Genomic DNA, 22,800 nt, shown 5'->3' with positions numbered 1-22,800 from the left:
ATTTGATCTTATTATCATAAAATCTAACTCATTTATATTTTTAAATATTAGCAAACTTATTTACAATATATATTCTGTTTATAAGATTAAATTTGCAGAAAAATTTTTCAGATCGAGCTTCAGGTTTGGTTCTATACAAACTATAGCAAATATTTTCTATTTTATATGGAACTATTTAAGTGTATGGAAAATGATAGCATTAAATAAAAAGATCTTTGATTTCTCTGTTGAGCTTCATCTTCATTTATTTTTTTTTTAAAAAAATCTTTATTGTTGAAAGTATTAAGATGTCCCCCTTTTCTCTTTCCATTGACCCCCTCCACACAACTCCCTCCCCCCAAGGCCTACTGCCCTATTGTCTGTGTTCAAGGGTTATGCATATATACAGATAAGTTCTTTGGTTAATCTCTCTACCACCGTCCTCGAGATTTGTCAATCTGTTCTATGCTTCCATGTCTCTGGATCTATTTTCTTCATTATTTTCTTTTTTGTAGACATACCTCACTGGTGAAATTCAATAATTCCTAGAACAGCAAAATATTATATATCACGTCTGTGAATTCTGTTATCATGCAATATAACCTATTAGGGAGAAATTATTTTTAGAAGACTATCAGAATACCTGGCTATTGATGGATAAATCAATTTCTGCTTATTGAGAGTAGATTAGAATCTTGGAATATTAGAGTAGAAGGTTAACTAGACAAAGTTCTTCACATAAGTGGGAAAATTTGAGGTGCAGAAATATATATATCCATGTGTGTATATATATTCTAAATTACATATATATATATATTCCAAATAATTTTAGTATATAGTTTTGTAAAGAGTTCAGCTATTTTTTTTTTAAAATATATTTTATTGATTTTTTACAGAGAGGAAGGGAGAGAGACAGAGAGTCAGAAACATCGATGAGAGAGAAACATCGATTAGCTGCCTCCCGCACGCCCCCCACTGGGGATGTGCCCGCAACCCAGGCACATGCCCCTGACCGGAATCGAACCCGGGACCCTTCAGTCCGCAGGCCGACGCTCTATCCACTGAGCCAAACCGGTTTTGGCGAGTTCAGCTATTTTATTAGTGACTAATGTTTAAGTGTGCAGTAAGTTTTGGAGTAGCTTTTGTTATTAAAATTTATCCCATTGAAATGATAACTTAAAATGTAAAAATTCTATGCCAATGTATAATTCTCTTACTTGTATTTAAATAGGGCTTGGAGAAGGTCCATATATGCTGGCAAGTTATGGGCAGAGTGGCCTTGTTTTGGGGGCCAATATAACCAGTAGAAGCATTTTCCCTTTGTCAAGAGTTGGAACTCAAGGTGATTTATTTTTTATTTTTATGATCACTCCAGGTCTTTTCAAAGAGAAGGCATCATGTAAGTATAATTTCCAATTGAAAATATGATTTTAGTTTTCTATTTACATTTTTTCAATTATTTATTCACACTAAATATTAATTTGGGATCTAATATGTTTATGGCATTTTTTCTAGGTGTCCCAGAGAATATAAAATAAGATGCTGGTACATAAACCACCTACCTCTTTTGTATATAAAATAATTTCTTTTGTTTATCTGTTGAGATTATATATATATATATATATATATATATATATATATATATATATATTAGAACTATAATTGTTTGAGTTTTTTGTGTCCTAAATAAAGCACAGCTTAAATTTTTATAGTATCAATCACTGAACTTAATTAGAAATTTTTTAAAAACAGTCTACTCATAACTAATGTCTGAAATATTTTAATGTTAAAGGAAAAGAAAAAAAATGTGATTTGATATCAAAGTTGTTAAATAGTAAGAACATAAATCAGAGCAGAGAGAGTCATTGGGACCATTTGTTATCCTCACGTGCCCTTGTGTGTCTCGGTGCCGGCCCGGCCCCCTCACTTACTGATCTGCACTGGGTGTATCTGCTGGAACCTGTCTGGTAGTTACTGTCCTCTTCTGATCTGTGAGGCCCAGGCCAAATTGTTACTATACCAGACATGCACCATGTATTTATAAGCTTAGGAAATGTCTATTGAATGAATAAATCCAACTTAAATTTCACCTATTCTGAGAAATCTCCTGATTCTCCAATTAGTATAAATTGCCTTTTTCTTATAAAAAGAGCTCCTTAATTTTTTTAAATCTTTGAAAACACCTAAGTTCTAATGTATATATTTTTCTCTTAAAAAGATTTCTTTTATTATTATTTGCAACTTGCAGGCTCAATAAAGGGATTGAAAGTTTTAGGACACAACAAAAGTCTTTGGAAAGATATATTGACTTTTAGAGAGAGTTTTGAATTGTACAATTTACAATAACATGTTTTTAATAGAAAAATCCTAATGGGTTTAAATTAAGACCTCTTATCAAATATATAATTGGCAAATATCTTCTCCCATTCAGTAAGTTGCCTAAAAATATTAAGGTCTAAAAATTAAACCTAAAATCTTAATTTAAAAGCATGTTTATATTATGGGATTTGCAAATATAAGGGAAACTTTTAAAGTCTATATAAAAAAAGGATTATACTTCTCAAATGCTTTGTAGTTGTTCATTAGCAATTTAATCATCTACTGGGAATAGACCATAATGTTGATCTAATTTTTTCTTAATGCAGTCATATAACTTGAAAGAACATTTGCTCAGTAGGAACCCAGTGATATTGAAACACAATGACATGCCTAAATTGATCTGTTTCTCTATTCTCTTATTCTTTTTTATTAGTCAATGAAGCCATTTGTAGATTTCATGCATTTGAAAATGTTAAAGTTTACAAGTACAAATATGTGTCCAATTAATCATTTAATTACTTGTATGATATTCTGCATTCTGGGGTCCAAAATTGATATATCTCCCCCCTCCCCAAGATAGGATAAATTATTTAAAAAGTAGGACTTATCAAATACTCATAAAAGTTGTCACTGTTATTCAGTGTTATTAAAATACTATTTTTTTCTTAAGATATCTTAGAACTCATTTCTGAAATATTTAAAAATGGCATTAATAATGCAGGGCAATTTTGCAGTTTTGTTTTCGTCAGCTTTATTAGTACACTTTGTAATGCCAGCGTTGATCATCTGCTTTCTCCGGAGGACCCGGGGCGTGTCACACACACTGCTCTGTCTTTCAGCACCAGCACTTGTGTCCTTGGAGTCTGCTGAAAGGCCAAACTACTTTCTCTATGTCCACAACGATAACACTCTTAGTTTGAAGCTGTGGCAGGAGAATTCAGCGTTTCAGCGGAGAGCCACGTTTTTCCACCACCAGGGCCTGTGGATTCCTGGTTACAGTGCGTTTGAGTTATACAGCAAGAAAGGCGTTTTCATCACACTCACGGATTTTACTGTCAAAGCATCGAAATACGATGATTCGGAAGAATTTAAACATGCGAGTAGCTTCAGCATAGAAGGTGTGTCACCTGAGGTCTTCAAAGGGAGAATAAGTAGATAATTTACATAATGGCAGGTTTTAATTTTAAATCATTCTTAATGAAGTCTAAGTATACGGAAATAATAATACCTACTTCATAGGGTTATTGTATAGTATCAGTTAATTGGTAAATTGCCTACAACAGCCGTGAATAATGTTATTTTTAGTTATTGACCCAATTATTACTTTCAGTGCTGTCTGGGCTTTGGAAATAGAGCTCACCCGTGTCTCACAGATGTCTAGTGTTTGTATCTACTTTTTGTTTCTTAGAAGACAACTTCTCAATAACCTGATTCTTAACGATAAAGACAACATGTTTATCTCTGTCCTTTGAGTACTGGGGTGTCTGGTTCCACTGACCTCTGGAAGACTTCCCTGGTTCTGCGGGAACCTCATCTTATTTCTAGAGATCCTTAGAGAGCCATAGCTATTGCGTTTTCTGAGTTTCAGAGAGCAATCCTCACTGCCTCATTCAATGTTTAAATCTCATGCTTTATTTTCAAAACCTAGGAGCTTACTATCTGTCTTGGTTCTCCCACACATGCCCTTTCAGTGTAACGTACCCTTGTTAGTATGAGAAAAGTAGTCATTGGCCTTTTCTGTTGTGGATAAATTCTGTATACCTGGATAGTCTTTGAATTTTAGATAATTCAAATTGAGCTTCAAGAAAGGTTTCTGTATTCATGAGAAAAAGAACCATAAACATGCCTATGCAACATTCAATAGGGAAGATGTGATATATTTTACATGAATTTACTTAAAAGTCAAAATTTTACAAACCTATATATACCCTCCAATCTAGAAATATGCTTCCTTAGAACTAAACCCTGCAGTTCCACCTCACCTGTGGACAACTATAGCCAATGGCGTCATCAAAATCTCAGAAATGGATCTTTGTGGGCTTCCTAAACCTAAGAAACACTAGGGGTCTACTCTCATCTTAGAACCAATCCTCTCCCAGACCCACAATCCCAGTAATGCAGGTCTAGCAGTCACGCTAAACTTTATATGCATAGATGCCTTCCAAAAAGTATTATTTTCCTTCCCATTCTGTGGAATTGAGTTCTGTATCCAGAGTCCAAGAAACATAATCTGTTACCTGAACTCTCTCTCTTATGGAGCTCTGCAGAGATAATTTTGGACTGCTGCAGAAGGAAAGGTCTATGAAGGGAGAGTATTAGCAGAATTCACAGAAGAAAAATATTTAATCAAGGGAGGTTTTATAACTGTAAGCATGTATTATTATTATTTTTTTTGTCAGATAATACTTACCATGTACAAGGTATTGTGCTAAGTTCCGGGAGAAGAATATACATGGAGTGTTCTCCCTAGGTTTGATGTCAGGTGACTGGTTTTTGGTCTTGCCATTTTCTAACTGTTTGAACTTGGCAAGTTACTTGGCTCCTCTGTGCCCCAACTTCTCATTAATACAATGGAAATAAGACCTATTCAACACGGTTGTAATAAAGATAAAATATAATGATAGAAAAATTACTTGGTAAAAAATAAAATTCTGAACAAGTGTTTAATACTATTATGAAATGTAAGTCAATGGGAATCCACTAAACATAAAGGAAGAATATTAAAAAATTTCCTAGGCCTCTTCCAACATTGCTTTTTAAAATATTTGGAAGACAGACTAACATTTAGATATTCAACCTGAGTATGAGAAGCTTTAACCAATTGCAATGCTTTACCCTAGCCCTGCCTTTTCCACAGCGTTAGTGGTCAAAGAGGGAGAGGGGGATCAATCCCTGGAAAAATTACTATCACAAATCATTATTTTTCGAGATGCACCTAAAAATATACATAATCTAGCCCTAACCGGTTTGGCTCAGTGGATAGAGTGTCGGCATGCGGACTGAAGGGTCCCAGGTTCGATTCTGGTCAAGGGCATGTACCTTGGTTGCGGACATATCCCCAGTAGGGGGGCATGCAGGAGGCAGCTGATCGATGTTTCTAACTCTCTATCCCTCTCCCTTCTTCTCTGTAAAAGATCAATAAAATATATTAAAAAATATATACATAATCTAAGCTTTATTTTTTTCCACTAGAAATCCAGGCAGTAGTGCCTTACAGGAGGATGTGTGAATGGAGATACGAACCTTGTGCCACTCCCTGTTTTAGAACGTGTAGTGATCCTGAAGCACTGGCATGTAAATTTCTTCCACCGTAAGTCATGTTTAAACATTCAATAAACTTGTTTTATGCTATACAAGTGATAGTAATTAAGGGTTGGCTATGTGTCAGGAATTCTAGCTGCTACCGATACAGCAGTGAACAAAATAGATGAAGTGTCTATCCTTATGTAGCTTCAATTTTGTTGGGGTAGGGCAGAGATTAAACAAATAAAATGTAAATATATAATGCAATATATTATTAGGTGGCAATATGTGTTATGGAAAAAAATGAAGGTGAGGGAGACTGGGAGCATAAGGCATGTGTGTATTTAACACATGTGGTCAGGGAAGAACACGCTCACAGATCTGAAGCAAGTGGGGCCTGGCCCTGTGGATACCTGGGGAGAGATCCTTTCCATATGAGAGCAGTACAAAGGTCCTGTACTAGGAATGTTCGAGGGTTAATAAGGGGCCAGGCTCGTTGGAGCAAAGCGAATGAGAGAGAGAGGAAGGAAATGAGAGCAGAGACGCATAGTGGTGGACAAGTAATTTAGGGCCTTATAGCCTGTTGTGAAGACGTTGTCTTTTTTACTGAGTAATGTCCTACTGTATTTTGGGCAGAGGAGTGACAAGATCTGACTTATTTATTTTATTTTTTCTTTTATTATTATTTTTTAATAAATATATTGTTATTGATTTCAGAAAGGAAAGGAGAGGGAGCGAGAGATAGAAACCTCTCAGAAAGGAAGGGAGGGAGAATCATTGATCGGCTGCCTCCTGCACATTTCTTCTTACTGGGGATCGTGTTTGAAACCCAGGCATGTGCCCTTGACCGGAATCGAACCTGGTACCCTTCAGTCCACAGGCCAATGCTCTATCCCCTGAGCAAAACTGGCTAGGACTTATTTTATTTTTCCATCACCATTTATCCCTTCCACCTCCACCTTCTCCCCTGTCCCCTGCAATCACTACACTCCTGCCCATGTCCATGACTCACAGAAAGTTTACTTAGGCTGTGGTAGTGAGAATAGACTATTGGGCAAAGGGAAAGACAAGAGCAGAACTGATCAGTAATACAAACAAGACATGAAATGAAGTTGATTGGTAGTCCTGGAGGTTCTGAGAAGTGGACAGATTCTGAATATATTTTGAATTTAGAGTTACAGAGTTTGCTGATGGATTTGATGTCAATTATGAGAGAAAGAGGAGTTAAGGACTAAAGTTTTGGTCTCAGCAATTTTTAGGCAGAACAACATGAAACTGTCATTTTTGTAATTATAACTGGTCAAATGTCAGCAAATTTGAATGATTCAGTTTAATGGAAGGGCTGAATGCCATTTACTGAAGTAAGGCAACGTGAGGAAGAGCAGTGTGGGAGAAAAGTCAGGAATTTGGTTCTGAGGATTGAATTTAATTAAAAAATATTTTTATTGATTTCAGAGAGGAAGGGAGAGAGAGATAGAAACTTCAATGATGAGAGAGAATCACGGATCAGCCGCCTCCTGCATACAACCCAGGCATATGACCTGACCTGGAAATGAACCATGACCTCCTGGTTCATAGGTCGATGCTCAACCACTGAGCCACGCCGGCTGGGCTGGTTCTGGGGATTTTAAAATTGAGACTGAACATTGTTCATTGGATTGGGCAACCTGGAGAATAGGAAGAGGCAAAATGGAGACAGAGTGCCAATGGTTTTTGTGTTTGTTTTTAAGAGTTTTGCTATAAGGAGAACAGAGAGATGGAGCAATGGTGGGAGGGAATGTTTTTGAAAGAATCAGTTTACATTAGACATTAATGGGCTTTTATTCTGTGACAAACAGTGGCACTAGAAGAGTTCCTGCACATAATGCCTGAGACAGAGCCGCTCTTTAAATGAGCTCAGTCTTTTGGAAGGAGCAAATCATGAAAGGGGGCTAGGAGAATGACAACAACTGGCGCATTAGAGTGCTGACAGCATAACGCACTGTGCTAAGTGCTGTAAACGGGTGATCTCATTCTTCCCATTTCAGGGGGGAAACCAACTGAGACAATGAAGCTAAACAGTGTGCCCAGTCTAGGTCACAGTTTGTAGGCAGTGGTTTCGACCACGACACCCTGTTGGGTATCTAGGGTTAGGTGGGGAAGAGAGAAGAAAATGATATATTTTTTTGCTTATTTTCTTAAAGCAACAACAACAAAACACACACCAAAATAAAATCATGCCAAACAAATTTTTCTGAAAAGGAGATGTCTTCAATCACTGGGACCCCACACATTAACAGACTTATTTCCTTGTAGCTATTAGGGCTTTGAGAAAAACAGGGGTCTCATAGTGAGGAGTGCACTTGGAGAAGGAAAGAAAGAAGGGAGGAAAGGAGGAAGGGAGGAAGGGAGGAAGGGAGGAACCATAGAAGGAAGACATGGAGGGAACACAGGGCAGGGCCGGCCCTGGCACTGGGGAGGAAAGGGAGCTATATTTTGAAGTGGCATTTGGCTAGTGTCTTACTTCTTATGCCACATCAGTCATCTCTAAGGTGTTTGAACCCAGATCCTCAATGCTCCCATTGTTTGGTCGATAGCTATCCCAGAACTTCTCTTTTGGTATGTTTAGGATGCAGAGAAGAGACTCAGAATGAAACTTCACCCCTGCTGAGCTGTCTCTCATTTCTGCCTTCTTCTCTATCTCTACCTCTCCCCCTTCCCATGCTGAGGAGCCAAATTATTGCTCCTCCTACTACTCTAAGTCCTGAGGGGAGACCCAAGTACTGAGCTGGGCTTCAACGTGGCATTGTACCCTCCTCCAAGTCTCCAACGGAATCACCACCTTTGTTCTTGATAATTGCAATTTCTGGCACATATCAAGTGTTAAAAATATTCAGTGGAGGTTATAACTTTTATGAGATAAGATACAAACTAGCATACCATAGAGACCATATGTAAATATAGTTATTCCTATTATGTAATACTAGAGACCTGGTGCACAAAAACTTGTGCACTCAGGGGGTCCCTCAGTCCGGCCTATGGCCTCTTGCAGTCTGGGACCCCTCGGAGGATGTCCACATGCTGGCTTTGGCCCGCTCCCTGGGGATCAGGCCCAAGCTGGCAGTCAGACATCCCTTTGGCAGCCCGGCAGCCCTCGGGGTATGTCCACTTGCCAGTGGGGTGCAGGCCTAAGCTGCAGTCGGACATCCTTAGCGCTGCTGAGGAGGTGGGAGAGGATCCCACCACCACTGCTGTACTGGCAGCCATCAGCCTGGCTTGTGACTGAGCAAAGCTCCCCCTGTGGGAGTGCACTGACCACCAGGGGGCAGCTCATGCATTGAGCGTCTGCCCCCTGGTGGTCAGTGTGTGTCATAGTGACCAGTCATTCCCAGTCGTTCTGCTGTTAGTGTCAGTTTGCATATTACCCTTTTATTATATAGGATAGAGGCCTGGTGCATGGGTGGGGGCCAGCTGGTTTGCCCTAAAGGGTGTCCCAGATGAGGGTGGCGGTCCCGCTGGGGTGCCTGGCCAGCCTGGGTAAGGGTCTGATGGCTGTTTGCAGGCTGGTCACACCCCCTTCAGGGTGGGGGTCCCCACTGGGGTGCCTGGCCAGTCTGGATGTGGGGATGAGGGCCATTTTCAGGCTGGCCAAGCCCCCCGGCAACGGAAGCTCCCAGCCTCTCCTTTTTTTCTTTTTTCTTTTTATTCTGGGATTTATTTACCTTCTATAATTGAAACTTTGTTGCTTTGAGTGGAGCTCAGAGCCCGCCATGGCAAGCTTCCTCCATCATTGGGGCAACCAAGCCTCCTGCTTGCTCCAGCTCTGTGGCTTCCAGCCGCCATCTTGGTTAGGTTAATTTGCATATAGTCACTGATTGGCTGGTTGGCATGGCTTAAGGTGTAGCGAAGGTACAGTCAATTTGCATGTTTGTCTTTTATTAGTGTAGATACCCATTAAAAGAACTGTTATGCATCAGAGATATTCTATTTATCTGTCAGAAGTTGAGTAGATTACCAGTTGTATGACAAGATAAATAGGAACCTACCAAGAAGGCATTTTAAAATAATAAGTTATTGGTTTGGGGAAAATGTTTTAAGAGGATGTCTGTGGTTTTGACTTGCATAAAACAATTGCAAAATAATTGAGTTGCATAAAAATGATATTTATTTAATTTAATGAGAAGAAACTGGCCCTTATTTTTTTAGCAATCTAGTAACTTTATTTTTTATTTTTTTTTGACAAAGTGTAGAGTTGAATAGGAATATCATATACCGGCTAAACTTGCATTATTCAAAATTTTTTATTTTATGAAATAAATAGCTAAACTGTTGATGTTTAAAAAAATCATTTATGATGGAGGCATCCAAGAGATAGCTAAATATGTCTCATGTGAAAAGAGAAATGGGCTGTTCTTGGTTTTTACTGTTGTCTGGATTTCCTTCCATGAACAAGTGCCCTCTGGTGGCAACACTAACTCCTAGTTTCAGGTTAGTTCATTTCCCTCCTGAATTTTAAAGAGGCCTTGAATATTTGTTATTTAAATTTCTTTGATTTAAATATGAGGCGATTAGAAATATTTTAAAATATTATTACAACCTGCTAGTGTATTTGAGAGGCAGATAACAAGACTTTTTACAACAATTTTTACATTAATTCTCTCAAGCGTGGATGAATCCAATGATTGGTTGTACACAAAGGATTGCATTTATTTCATTTGAATCAGAATGAATTGGATTCTGAGCCCCAACAGGATGAGAAGAAATATGTAATCTCAGTTATCATCTTGTCTTTATTGCCTTGGAAAAAAGCATTCTGATGGTTCCTCCTGTCTCTGGCCCAGGATGCTCAAGCCCATGACTTCTTGAAGTCTGGGACTCTCACTTGCTTCTGTGCCATGCACAAAAACTGGGGGGCCTTACGAAGACCAGTCAACCTCACGCTTGGAATCAAGTGTTAAAAATAAAGAGATTCAGTGGAAATTACAACTTTTATGAGAAAAGATACCAACTAGCATAGCATAGAGGCCATATGTAAATACAGTTATTCCTATTCATAATATACTCATTAAAAGAATTGTTATGCATCAGAGATAGTCTATATGGTGTCCCAAAATTCAGGCAAGATTTGCAATTGAATTGAATTGCAAATCTTGTGTGAATTTTGGAACACCCTATATTTATCTGTCAGAAGTTTAGTTTGGTTCCCGGTCTCCATAGGCTCATTTAAAATCATCTCCTCCCAGGCCACCCTGCTGCAAATTTGGGCACAGGCCCTGATGCCCTTGAGAACTGTAGCCTCTACGCTTCCCTGCCCTGTTTTCAAAGAACTGCAACCATGTCCCACCTCTATGCCTTTCACCCAGAGATTCCAAATGCCTTTTCAGTGTGTTTAGGCAAGTCAAGCCATTGAGATTCTGTTTTTGTTCTGCCAGCATCATTAAGGCAAGGATGGTTCAAAGACTATACCTACCGGCTTGGGTGAGGGGGGTTGCATAGGAATGGAAAGTACAATGAACGTCCCTGATTTTTGTGTGCTCTCCCATGCACTGAAAGGTTGCCGCTTCCATTCCTGGTCAGGACATATGGATGGGGGACAGGGGGCAACCAATTGATGTGTTTCTCTCATACATCGATGTTTTTCTCTCTTCCTTACCCTCTCTCTTAAATCAGTAAAAAGAAAAGAAAGTACAATGAATGTAGTTTAAAATCACAATAAATGATGCTTCTGCATTTCTACTGATTTATAGAACATAGCCTTAATGTGTCCCAAACATAAGTGTATGCTGAATGGTCTAGGTTCAAATTATGTTTTAATCATGAATGATACCTCTTTATGATCCACTAGCTTGTGATTGTGTACAATGAGGAATGAGGGAGTGGTAGCAAATAAAGAACTCCTTAGTGCTTGACAAGAAGAATGGAAGAATTATAGGAAAAATATATCTTGATTGTATATATTAACTGCAGTATAATTTATATGATAAACTTTTCTCATTTTATTTTATTTTTTAATGTAAAGGGTTGAAGGATGCTTGCCCTACTGCCCTAAACATATGATCCTTGATGAGATCACCCTCAAATGTGTTTATCCAGGAGACTGTAAGTATGAACCCTACTTACTTTATTCTGGAAAAGTAAAACACTTGAACATATTTTTCTCTATGATGGCAAGTGGTTTTAGTTTTCATTTTTCCCCCCCTTGACTCCCTCCAGCCCACGCCCAACCCCCACCCCAGGCCTTCACCATCCTATTGTCTCTGTCCATGGGTTATGTATATATACATACAAGGTCTTTGGTTGATTACCTCCCACCTACCCACCCTCCCTCACCTTCCCTCTGAGATTCCACACTTGTGAACAGAGTTTTAGATGGACAATATACTTTCGTAAGATTCTTCTTCAATAGCCTTTGCATTGTCTTTTCATTTCTAGTTACTTTTCAAAGAATGCAAATCTTCTCTCTAACATTTCTCCTGTGTTCTCTCTCCTCAAACATTTTCCTCCAAGCTAAAGATCCCTCTATGAACTATGTGGGCCTCACCTTAAAGAAAACTAATTAAGGAAAGTCTCTTTGTTTCTTTGTAGGCATACCTCTGATTCCCATGTCACCAGGTAAGCTATCTCTACCCATATGTACTGGTATTGTTACAATTATAGACACTAGAATAGCATTGTGTAATTTAAGTCTTAGCACACTTATAACAATGGCTGGTATTAGTACTCTCCCATCCCCTGGAAAACCTAGCTGTCAGTTGTTTTGTTAAGTAGATGGGTCAGCATAACACCATTTCTAAATGACTTCTGCAATTGGTCCATCTCCTTTTTCCCTTTCAATGAGTATAGATGACAAAGATTCCCCGCACTTTTTTTTTTTTTTTTGCCTAGAATTTAGGTTTTATCAAATCCTACTTAAATTTTCACAGTGATTAGGCTGACTCTAAAAATATGTTAATGCAAAGAACACAATCCTTTAATCGCTTCCATTCCTGTTCCTGTGCTCTGTCCCAGCCTCTGGAGGGGGCATTCTCGGCATACCCCGGCTTCTTTCCCTCACTATGAAACTTGCCTCAGGAAAGGATTAATACATCTACTCATAGCGAGGCTTGACAAACTTAATTTAGAGAAGCTCAGATGTTTATTCTTCAATTTATTTGACAAGATTTAATTGAGTGTCAACTCTGCTAGGCAGTGTCCTGGCACTGGGGGGAGGACAGGAGAAAGGTGATTAAGACACAGCCTCTACCCTTAAACGGCTAGTAGTCCGTAGGTTGTTGTGATATTATAATAGGGGTAATACAAGCAGTAGACACTCCTGTCTACTTGTACTAATTTTGGAGGTTTGATCTCAGAAGGTAGCAGAGGTAGGAGTTGGATAGACTAGTAGGAGGAGGAAGTGTGCTCTCCAGCTGGAAGGGGAAGCATGTGCAAAGGCCTGTAACTGAGAGAGACCAGACACACAGAGGGATTTGCTAACCTAACAATAGGCCTTTCAAAGTGAGAGGCAACAAGAAATGAATTGAGATCCATAAGAATAGCCATTCCGGACACACTGATTCAGGCAGAAGCCCAAAGGGTGTTCTAATTTGGAGACAAAGGCAATGGGAATTTATGAGAAAGGGCAGGAGAACAACTGCATCAATAGAAGGAAGGCATTTTTATTGATGCAGATAACAACATAGTGATGTGAATTCTAAACAATGTTTTTAATTTTCAGTCCAGTAGTCATCAGTCCAGGGGTCACCACTGCTTTCTTGTTATCTTTGCAAAGAGCTTTTTTTTGGAGCACAATGCTGCCCTAGGTTCAATCCAAAGGTTATTTGCCCAGTTGCAACAATCCGAAGGTATGAGACATAAGATGTGCAGTTCCTCTGGCCTGGCAGCTTCTGTTCCAGTTTTAAAGTGGCTCCGTTTATATTACTGTTTACAAACTTCAAGCAGGTCAATGTATCTTGAGCATGTAGTGAAGGGGAATTGAGCCAAGGGAAGGGATGGCACAGATGATCAGGGCCAGATCACCAAGTCCCTGGTAAGAAACTTGGATTTTCTTTCTAAAGACAATGACAAGTCATTGAAAATTTTAATGAGTCCTGTGACATCTTCAAAATAATAGTCGCAGTACTACCATCACTTCTATTCTAATTAACTACCATTTATTGAGTACTTATTATGTACCAGGCATTGGACTAAGTTCTTTGCATACATTTAATCCTTATAAGAACTCTATGAGAGAGGCATATATATATAAATGCCTGTTAAAAGCCAGGACTCTGGAATCAAAATCTCTGAGTTTGAATTCTGTCTCAAACATTCACCAGCTTACCTCACTGCACCTTAGTATCCCTCTCTGTAAAATGACAAGAGTATTGTTATCTACCTCACAGGGTTCTTGTGGGAATAAATGAAATAATCTATATAATATTTCTTAGCACAGTTTCTACCACCTGTGAATTCCATACACAATGGATATCATCCCACTAACAGAGAGGACATCTTCATTTCCAACAGGTCCAGAAACGGTTTCTCCACCAGACGTCACTGTGTCCGACATGCTAACACCCACCCCAGGTTTGGAATGTGAGGTAAGACCGAGTCATCTCTTCAACAATCATGTTCTTTTCTTGTAGCATCTGTTCAAGTGTCTGTATCACTATCCAAACGCTATTAAACTTTTCAGTGTGATCGCTAGTTTTTCTTTGCTAAAAGATAATAAGAAATATACATTACTATTTTAACAATTGTATTTCTTAAACAGACCCAGATATTTCTTATTAATTAGGTTCTGGTCACGCTGAAAAATATAAAATTCAAATGGGGACTTAAGTGTGATTCTTTAATAAATAGTTATCTAGTGTGGGCTTCTCTGTAAGTCAGGCATTCAAAAAATATTTATTAAGGAGCTACTATGTGCCAGGCATTATGTAAGATGAAAAAGATACAATGGTAAGCAAGGCAGGATAAGGTCATTGAACTCCAGAGCTTGTAATTGTCTGGGCTGAGACCTGAGCACTTATATCCTTACTCCAAAGATGCTATTTGTTCTAATAAAGTAATTACTTATTCAACCATTATTATTTCTGGCCAGGCACTATTAAGGTACCATGGATAAAACAATATAAAAGCAGGCAAACATTTCTGTGCTTATGAAGTTTACATTTTATTGGAGGTTTGGAGACAATCAATAAGCAAAATATGTTCCTGAGTCATAAAAAATGTTAGAGGGTGCTGCTCAGGAGGAAAATGGAACTATTTTTAGTTATATGGTCAAAAGTTCTCACTGATGAGGTGATCCTATATAATAAAAGCCTAATATGTTAAGTGTTCAGTCGTCTGTTCAACCAATCAAAGCATAATATGCTAATGATATGCTAAGGCTGCTCAACCCTCACCATGACGTGCACTGACCACCAGAGGGCAGACGTTCTGACCGGTAGGTTAGCTTGCTGCTGGGGTCTGGGCTGATAGGGACTAAGCGAGACAAGCTGGCCATGCCCTGGAGCCCTCCCTTGTGTGGTCCCTCCCTGGCTGGCCAACCTCCTGTGTCCCTCCCAGCCCCAATCGTGCACCAGTGGGGTCCCTCAGCCTAGCCTGTGCCCTCTCGAAATTTGGGACCCCTCAGGGGATGTCGAAGAGCCGATTTCAGCCCTATTCCACAGGCCAGGACATGGGACCCCACTGGTGCACAAATTTGTGCACTGGGCCTCTAGTTTCATAATAAAAGTTCTGAAGAAGTTGAGACAGTAAGCTCTGTAGAGAACCAGAGAGTGTTCCAAGCAAGTGCAAAGGCCCTGCAGTGAGGAAGCACCTGAAATATAAAACAAAAACAAAACAAACACACACACACACACACACACACACAAACAACACCAAAAAGGCCATTAAGTAAGGAAGGAATAAAATAGCAGCAAGTAAGTTCGATTATGTAAGCCCTTTTAGGCGATTGTAAAGACCATGGCTTTTTCACTAAATGACAGGATATCGCATGGGATATTTTTGAGCAGAGGAATTACATGAGATAATTTGTTTCAGGATTATTTTAGCTGCTGTGTTGAGAGAACGGTGAAAGGAGACAATAGGACAAGTTAGGAGGCTATTGCAGGAATTTAGACAAAAGACAATGGTGGCCTGGACCAGGTAACAGCAGTAGAGATGATGGATATATTTTGAAAATAGAAGCTACAGAATTTGCTGAAGGATTAGATGTGAGGTGTGAGTGAAAGGAAGTATCAAGGATTCTAAAATTTTTGCCGTGAGCAACTGAAGGATACAGTTGACATTAATTAGGATGGTGAAATTGTGGGAAGTGAAGGTTGGTTGGTTATAACCAAGAGTTCAGTTTTGCCATGTAAAGATTGAGATTCCTTTTAGGTATCAAAAATCTGTGGATTTACACAAATGCTACACATAGAGTTGACCTCAGAGGGTTGTTGTTGTGGGAATGAAATGGGTTAGTTTGAACAATGGGGAGCATACTAAGTGGTAAAAATGTTTATCATTGCTATAATTATTGCCATGATTTAAATTGAATGTAATTTATAAACTGAAAAAAACACCACTTATTTAACTCTTGTCTGTCTAGAAGTCTGTGAGCTATACATTGCATTGATAATTTATAATGATTCTACCCAACAGTCAAATTGACCTCACATAGGAATTTTTAATGAAATACTAGGATATAATTAAGTTGTAATTTTTAAAAAATTGACACTAACAGAGATTAGATTCAATACTAGCTTTACACAATGTAATATGACAAGTTGAGAGCCACTATATAAGTCTGCTTGCAAAACACTAAGCTAGATAAATTAGGATAAGACTTCAATTTGCTCAGATTTCTGAGTACATGGGCAATTCTGATATCAAGTCAATATTGAGATAAAGTTGAAATAAAACGTTCATACTGAGTATTTTAGAAAGGTTACATCAACAAAAAGTTGTAGTAAAATTTTAATTATTCATCTTTCAAAGGCTGTCATATGTAGGGAATATGGACTATAGGCAATGTGAATGGAAAATTTAAAAAATATATGCAATGAAATATTACTCAGCAATAAAAAAGGAATTCAATCTTGACTTTTGTGACAACATGAATGGACCAGAAGGGTATTATGCTAAGTGAAATAAGTCAGACACAGAAAGAGAAATACCATATGATTTTACTTATGTGTGGAATCTAAAAATACAAAACAAAAACAAGTGAATAAACAAAACAAAACGACCATAGATATGGAGAACAAGCTGAGGGTTGCCTAAAGGGGATAAAGACAAAAAATGTAAAAATAATTGAAAACATTAGTTGAAAATGGGGGGAAAATCACCGATTTTCTTTATTTATTTCTTTTTGTTTTTACAACAGCCTCAACAATTTGATCCTGTTTATAATTGTAGCCAATATATATGCCTTAATATGGAATGGAAGTTGTACAACTGGTCTCTCAATTGCCCAAAGGACGTGGAAATGCCTGACTGTGGTTTCCGGGGAAGGCCTGTTCAAGTGAACACTGATATCTGCTGCCCTGAGTGGGAATGTCCTTGTGGGTTTGCATTTCTTACATCGTTATCAATTTTTGATCAGGAGGAGGTTGTAATTTTTTTGAGCCGATCACCTCATCAAGCCAAAGTTATTGTTGAGCATTCTTCATTTGATTTATGATTTTGGTTCCCAGTATGTAACCTTTAGATTTGCTTTTTGTCAAACGTGATAAGACTAATTTAAAGCAATTGTTACTGCAAATAGAAATAATTAGTAACTAAGGAAATCCACTCTCCAACATTTCTTTTAGGTCGGTGTTCCATGTTGTCAGAATTGAGCATCATTACGTTTGATGGAAACAATGCAGCATTATATAGTATGGCTTCTTATATCTTAGTACGAATTCCTGGGGAAATGATAGTTGCTCATATTGAAAAATGCTCCATGAATCAGGTAAGTTCAATTCTTTTGTTCCCCACATAGATTTAACTAGTAAATAATGAACTTTCAATAGCTCTCATAACCAATACTAAGTGAGAAGTACAAAGGTAATACTGAGCAGATGGAATTATCAACATGATGATAATAACTTATGAAAATTTGTTAATCTATATTGAAAAGAGGAATAATCAAATGAGATCATTGCACATTTATATATTCAAGCTCTTAAGATCTGAGTAAAATTTATTTTTTATTATTATTTAAAGTATTACATATAGCATTACATGTCTCCTTCTCCCCCATTTACCTCCCACCGAAGTCCATTCTTTTGTCCTTTCTTCATAAATCTACAGCTGGAGTATGTTGCAACATTAGGGGCTCAAGAACTCACTGACATTTATCTTCTGGTACTTAAAACAAAAAATGTTTCATGTTACTATATTTAGAGGCATATAATAGTAATCCAAAGAAAGTTTTTAAAAGTCAAGTAGTATTTTTCTTTTAAAAATGTTTTCTCTTTATGCTTTTTTCTTTACAGAATGAGGACTCATTTCAAAAGCTAGTGAGTATTTGTGAAGTGCTTAGTAAATTACTTCTGTTTATTGCTAAAATTATGTTTATTAACTTTACAAAGTTTTTTATTTCTTTTTCCCCAAAATTAAGGCTTCTTCTGAAAGAATCTCTGGACTTTGTTTTAAGAGGTTAAATTTGACAACATCTATACATAAAATACTTGTCAATCGGGCAGCAAGAAAGGTAAGAATACAAAGCTTAAAAATATCTTTGCCTTAGATATAATTAAGAAATTATATAAATACAATTATTTCCAAAAAGAGGAAAAAACTCCACATATCAGTGGAGTTTTATTGCTATTATGTCTAACCATTGTTTTCATGGGCAGCCTAAAAGTGTTTCTTAGTATTATATTCTTCTTTCCATAATGTGCCAACTGTTGCAAATATTTCTCTCCTTGTGAAGTTAACTGCAACAGCCAAGTGAAATATGCTAAAGCCTTCTTGGATAAGGTAAGTGGCCAATCTTCTTAGTGGCAGAGTTAACCGTAGTGTTCCAAATTAAACACAATGGAAATGACGTGAAGAAGAGGGATCATAAGGCTGGAAACAGTAGTTGCCATGAATAACAGAATGAAGACCACCAAAAGAATCAATGGAAGCAGTAGTTTTGAAATGTTGATGCCATTACTTTTTCAGTGAATAAGTGATAGCTAAAATAAGAAAAAATAAAGGAATAGTTAACTTTATTGAAATATACTGAAGAAGGGCAAGGTATATAAAAGTTGGAAAAGATCTATTTAGTTCTATAGGAAAAATGTTTAAAAAGGCTTTATAATATAAAAATACAAATATATATTCCCAAGGAATATATTTACCAGATAGGAGTGAGTTATAAGCCAGGTGTCTCACTCAGATACAAATGGTTCTCTCAAAAATATAAGAAAATAATGTGTAAAAAATCTTTTTGCTTGAAGTGGATGAGACATTATAGACTTTCTGGAAATAATTCCATTAACACAGGACCATAGATTCTAGACTAGAAACAATATTAAAATAATCATTCAAAGAACTTATATACTTATATGTATAGCCCATGGTCACAGGCAATAGGATAGTGAACACCTGGGGTGGTGGGTGGGTGGGTAGGGACTGGGAGAAGGGGGGAAAAAAAGGGAGGGAATGGGAGATATCTATAGTACTATCAACAATAAAAATATATTAAAATAAATAAAATAATCCTAAAATAGTAAGGTGTTAAATTTTAAGTAAACTTTAAAAAATATATGAATGCGGTCCTTTTGAATGATAGTATTCATATATACCTTTGATTTTTATGAGGTTGATATATTAACAGGAAGTGAATGGGAAGTGAATTCAAACCTGGTGTGCTATTATTATAAGCATTTGGGTTTGTTTTTTCCCTCAGCTGAACTTGTCACTGGTCATGTATTTAGTTAAAAACTAATGAATTTAAAAAAAATCACTTAGTGAGCGTTTACATGATAAAAACAACACAGGTCCTGATCTCAAGCTACTTGTAGTTGTGTGTGGGATGCATGACTGTAATTACCTGCCAATTAGAAAGTCGTAGGAGGTATAGTGACAGAGTTATGACCAAGACATTATGGAAACAAAAAGAAGGGCCATTTAGTGCAGTTTGTAGGAGGGTCAAGTAAGTAATTTTGGAAGTGACACCTAAAATAAATCTTAAAGAATGAGTGGAAATTAACAGGCAAGTGGAGAGATGTTTTAGCTCAAGGGTGACAGTATGAGAAAGATGTAAAGATGAGAAATTAGGTGGTTGGTCAGGTATAAACTTCAACAAATTTACTGCTGGTTGCAGTTCATGCTTCCATGTCATTGCCATTATTTAAAGCACTGTTTTTCAAAGTATTATCCTTGGACTGCCTGCATCTGTATGACCAGGAGTACATGATAAAAATACAGTCAGGAATCCCACCCAAACCTAGGAACTGCAATCCCTGGGAATGCTAATCTTTACTAACTTTGGCAGATGACTGTTACAAACATTATAGTTAAACACTAAGTTAGAAGACCATAGAAAGAAGCAGCTTAAAGAACATATCCTGAAAGTAACTTTGTTAGCTTATATTCATGTTAGTAGGTAGTGGTGTAGTCAACATATATTGAGGGAAATAGACAGAAAGCTTACATAACAAAAAAAAAGAAAGCTGTTTTTTGCGTGTGTTTTTGTTGTTTCTGAGAGAAACACATCGATTGGTTGCCTCCTGGATGAGCCTTAACCAGGGCCTTGGCTGGGGAGGAGCCTGCAATTGAGGTATGTGCCCTTGACCAGAACCAAACCCGGGACCCTTTGGTCCACAGGCTGATGCTGTATCCACTGAGCCAAACTGGCTAGGGCAAAAGTTAAGTTTTGAAGAAAATAAAGGGCAATGAGGTTAAAACAAATACTGAATACAGCAAGACACAGCAAAGAAACAATAAAAGAGCTTTGAAGTTATGAGACGCTATGACAGCACCAGGGAAATAAATTTTTAAAAACATAAAGTGTAGTTTATATTAAATAGGAAGAAATGGGATAATCTGAAAACTCCTAATTTTAATAAATGTATATTTATTTATTTATTTTTATATTTTTCATTGATTTTTTTTTTTTGAGAGAGACACACACATATTGATGTGAGAGCAAAACATCCATTAGCTACCTCCTGCATGCACCCTATTAGGGACTGAGCAACAACCTGAGCATGTGTCCTGCCCAAGAATCGAACCAGCAATCTTTTGGTGCATGGGACAATGCCAAACCAACTTAGCCACACTGGCCATGGCTAATAAATATTTAAACAAAAAATGTTACTGACAGATTTAAATGCATTATGTAATTACAGGTAGAAGTGGATTCTATTGTTGTGCCTTTGCCCTTTTCAAATCAAGAACTGTTGATAGAGGATTCTGGTACAATGTATGTGATTACTACTCCAGCTGGACTAATCATAAAGTGGGCTCATCTCACAGGAATCTTAGACATTCATTTTGGCTTTCAATTTAACTTGTCCTCCTCCACAGAAGGACTTTGTGGTGAGTATTGCTCTTCAAATCTCAATTTCTTCTCACTTTTCTTTCCTGTTCATTTTACACTGTTTTGGCACCTATTGCCAGATCTTTTTGATTCGAGATGTGATATTAACTTTCAGTGACCTATGGGAATATTGAAGGAAGTAATGGTTTCCAATGAATGGATTAAGAAGCAAGAGATAACAGTTCAATGTGGATATTTTATGGAGCCATATCCTCACTATTAATATAATATTCCTTATATTTCTACTAGCTCTTCTCTATTAGGCATTAATGAAGTGTCAGGCATTATTTTACTTATTTCAACTCATTTAATTATAACTATAGCCCTATGAATAGGCACTAGCATTAATTTGTGAGTGACAAAAATGAGGCATAGAAAGGTTAAAAATAACTTTTTATTATAAAGTATAAAGCCTAGATGTACCTTTACACCTCAATTTAATATCACAATACAGGGTGGGGCAAAAGTAGGCTTATAGTTGTTCACATGGAATATAATACAATAATTAATAAAGAATACTATAAGGATATGTTGTTTCATGTACTTACAACTGTAAACCTACTTTTGCCCCACCCTGTATGTTACATAGATACAAAGAGTTTCAAGCCAAAGAAAGCAAATTAGAAATATAAAAAAGAATAATACTGGGTCTGGTGTCTGCTGGTAAGTTAAGCAGTGCTATCCCTCTACATTTCTGCTCAACATCAGTTTCCTCACCTTTAAAATGGGGATAGTAATATCTGCCTTCAAGATTGTTGCTAGAATTGTATGTGAAAGTGATTGTAAAAACACACAACATATTGCTTAATACACACAGTCAACAAATGTTAGTACATGTTTGCTACCTAGGGTCAGCCCCTAAGCTTCCTGACCTCCACAATGGGGTTGGTTGAAGGGAAATGTGGGTGCTCTTGGGATCCCTAGGTTGGGTGCTGGCTGATAAAGTTGCAGTGAACAAGAATATGGCCCATGTTGAGCATGGACACTAGGATGGGAGGTCTCTATTGACACCTCGTTTTACATAGCACTGTAAAGTCTGTGGGGGTGCTGGTTGAAGTTGCAATGGAAACTATTTTTACTAGAAATTCGAAGAGTTTAGGTTTAAAAATAGTAGCTGCTTTATAGTATAGTTCTCTTGAGTTTTTTGAGGTATTTTTTTTCCTTTGCACTGTACTCAATTCTCTGCATATTTACAAGGGCCGGGGCTACCATGGCAGCAGCAACCTTTATTGATAGTGATATAAGATTTGATCCTGGAAAAAATGTTTAACTTACTTCTTTTATAGCTTGAAGCCTTAGAAATTAAGAAAAAAATATGTCTTCAAATAGGGTGGGATTCAGGTAAGTTATGATCAGGTTACAGATCCATGTCTCTGTACTTCCCTTGTCTCTGCAGTCCACTGGCTGAAGAGCAAGCTCCATCCTCAGTCTGGCCTTCCTTAAGGAAGGTAGGCTGTAGCAAGTCATTGCGTGATAGCCATCAACAGGCCATGTCATCCCAAGGAAGGGGGATTGTCTATGTCCTAGAATATCTAGGTCAAATTCTTAGCTTGGCAATGGTTGTCCTAATGTTGAACATATCTCTGTGTCTGGTGACTGCCATGAGCTGACTAATTTATGCCTGGATTGCTTGTAACAGTTTTCAATAAAAGGTGTGCAATTCAGGCCCCTCTCCTGGAGGGTGTCATGCACTAGGTGAGGAGGCAGGGATGATTTCTGAAAGGGATAATTTAATGTTTTCAGGCAGGGTTTTCTTGGGGGAGTGGATGCCTGGAGTCAATCACCAGTTGGCC

At 37.7% G+C, this 22,800-nt stretch overlaps 1 protein-coding gene across 1 annotated transcript in view; it reads left to right on the top strand.

The window, feature by feature from the left end:
• Positions 1–22,800, top strand: part of OTOGL (otogelin like) — a gene marked incomplete at both ends in the record, with an annotated part of 144,967 nt that overhangs the window by 87,239 nt on the left and 34,928 nt on the right. Inside the window, 11 exons of the mRNA XM_081084691.1 lie at positions 1,211–1,378; positions 3,138–3,416; positions 5,491–5,608; positions 11,540–11,619; positions 12,106–12,132; positions 14,002–14,099; positions 16,874–17,051; positions 17,301–17,443; positions 17,970–17,993; positions 18,095–18,187; positions 20,817–21,006. Coding sequence (XP_080940817.1) covers positions 1,211–1,378; positions 3,138–3,416; positions 5,491–5,608; positions 11,540–11,619; positions 12,106–12,132; positions 14,002–14,099; positions 16,874–17,051; positions 17,301–17,443; positions 17,970–17,993; positions 18,095–18,187; positions 20,817–21,006 — 1,398 coding nt within the window. The remainder of the gene's footprint in view (positions 1–1,210; positions 1,379–3,137; positions 3,417–5,490; positions 5,609–11,539; positions 11,620–12,105; positions 12,133–14,001; positions 14,100–16,873; positions 17,052–17,300; positions 17,444–17,969; positions 17,994–18,094; positions 18,188–20,816; positions 21,007–22,800) is intronic.

This window comes from Myotis nattereri, assembly GCF_964212035.1.
Source record: "Myotis nattereri genome assembly, chromosome: 2".
NCBI lineage: Eukaryota > Metazoa > Chordata > Mammalia > Chiroptera > Vespertilionidae > Myotis > Myotis nattereri.
Note: the sequence above shows the minus strand (reverse complement) of the source record. Positions and strands in the feature narration are given on the sequence as shown.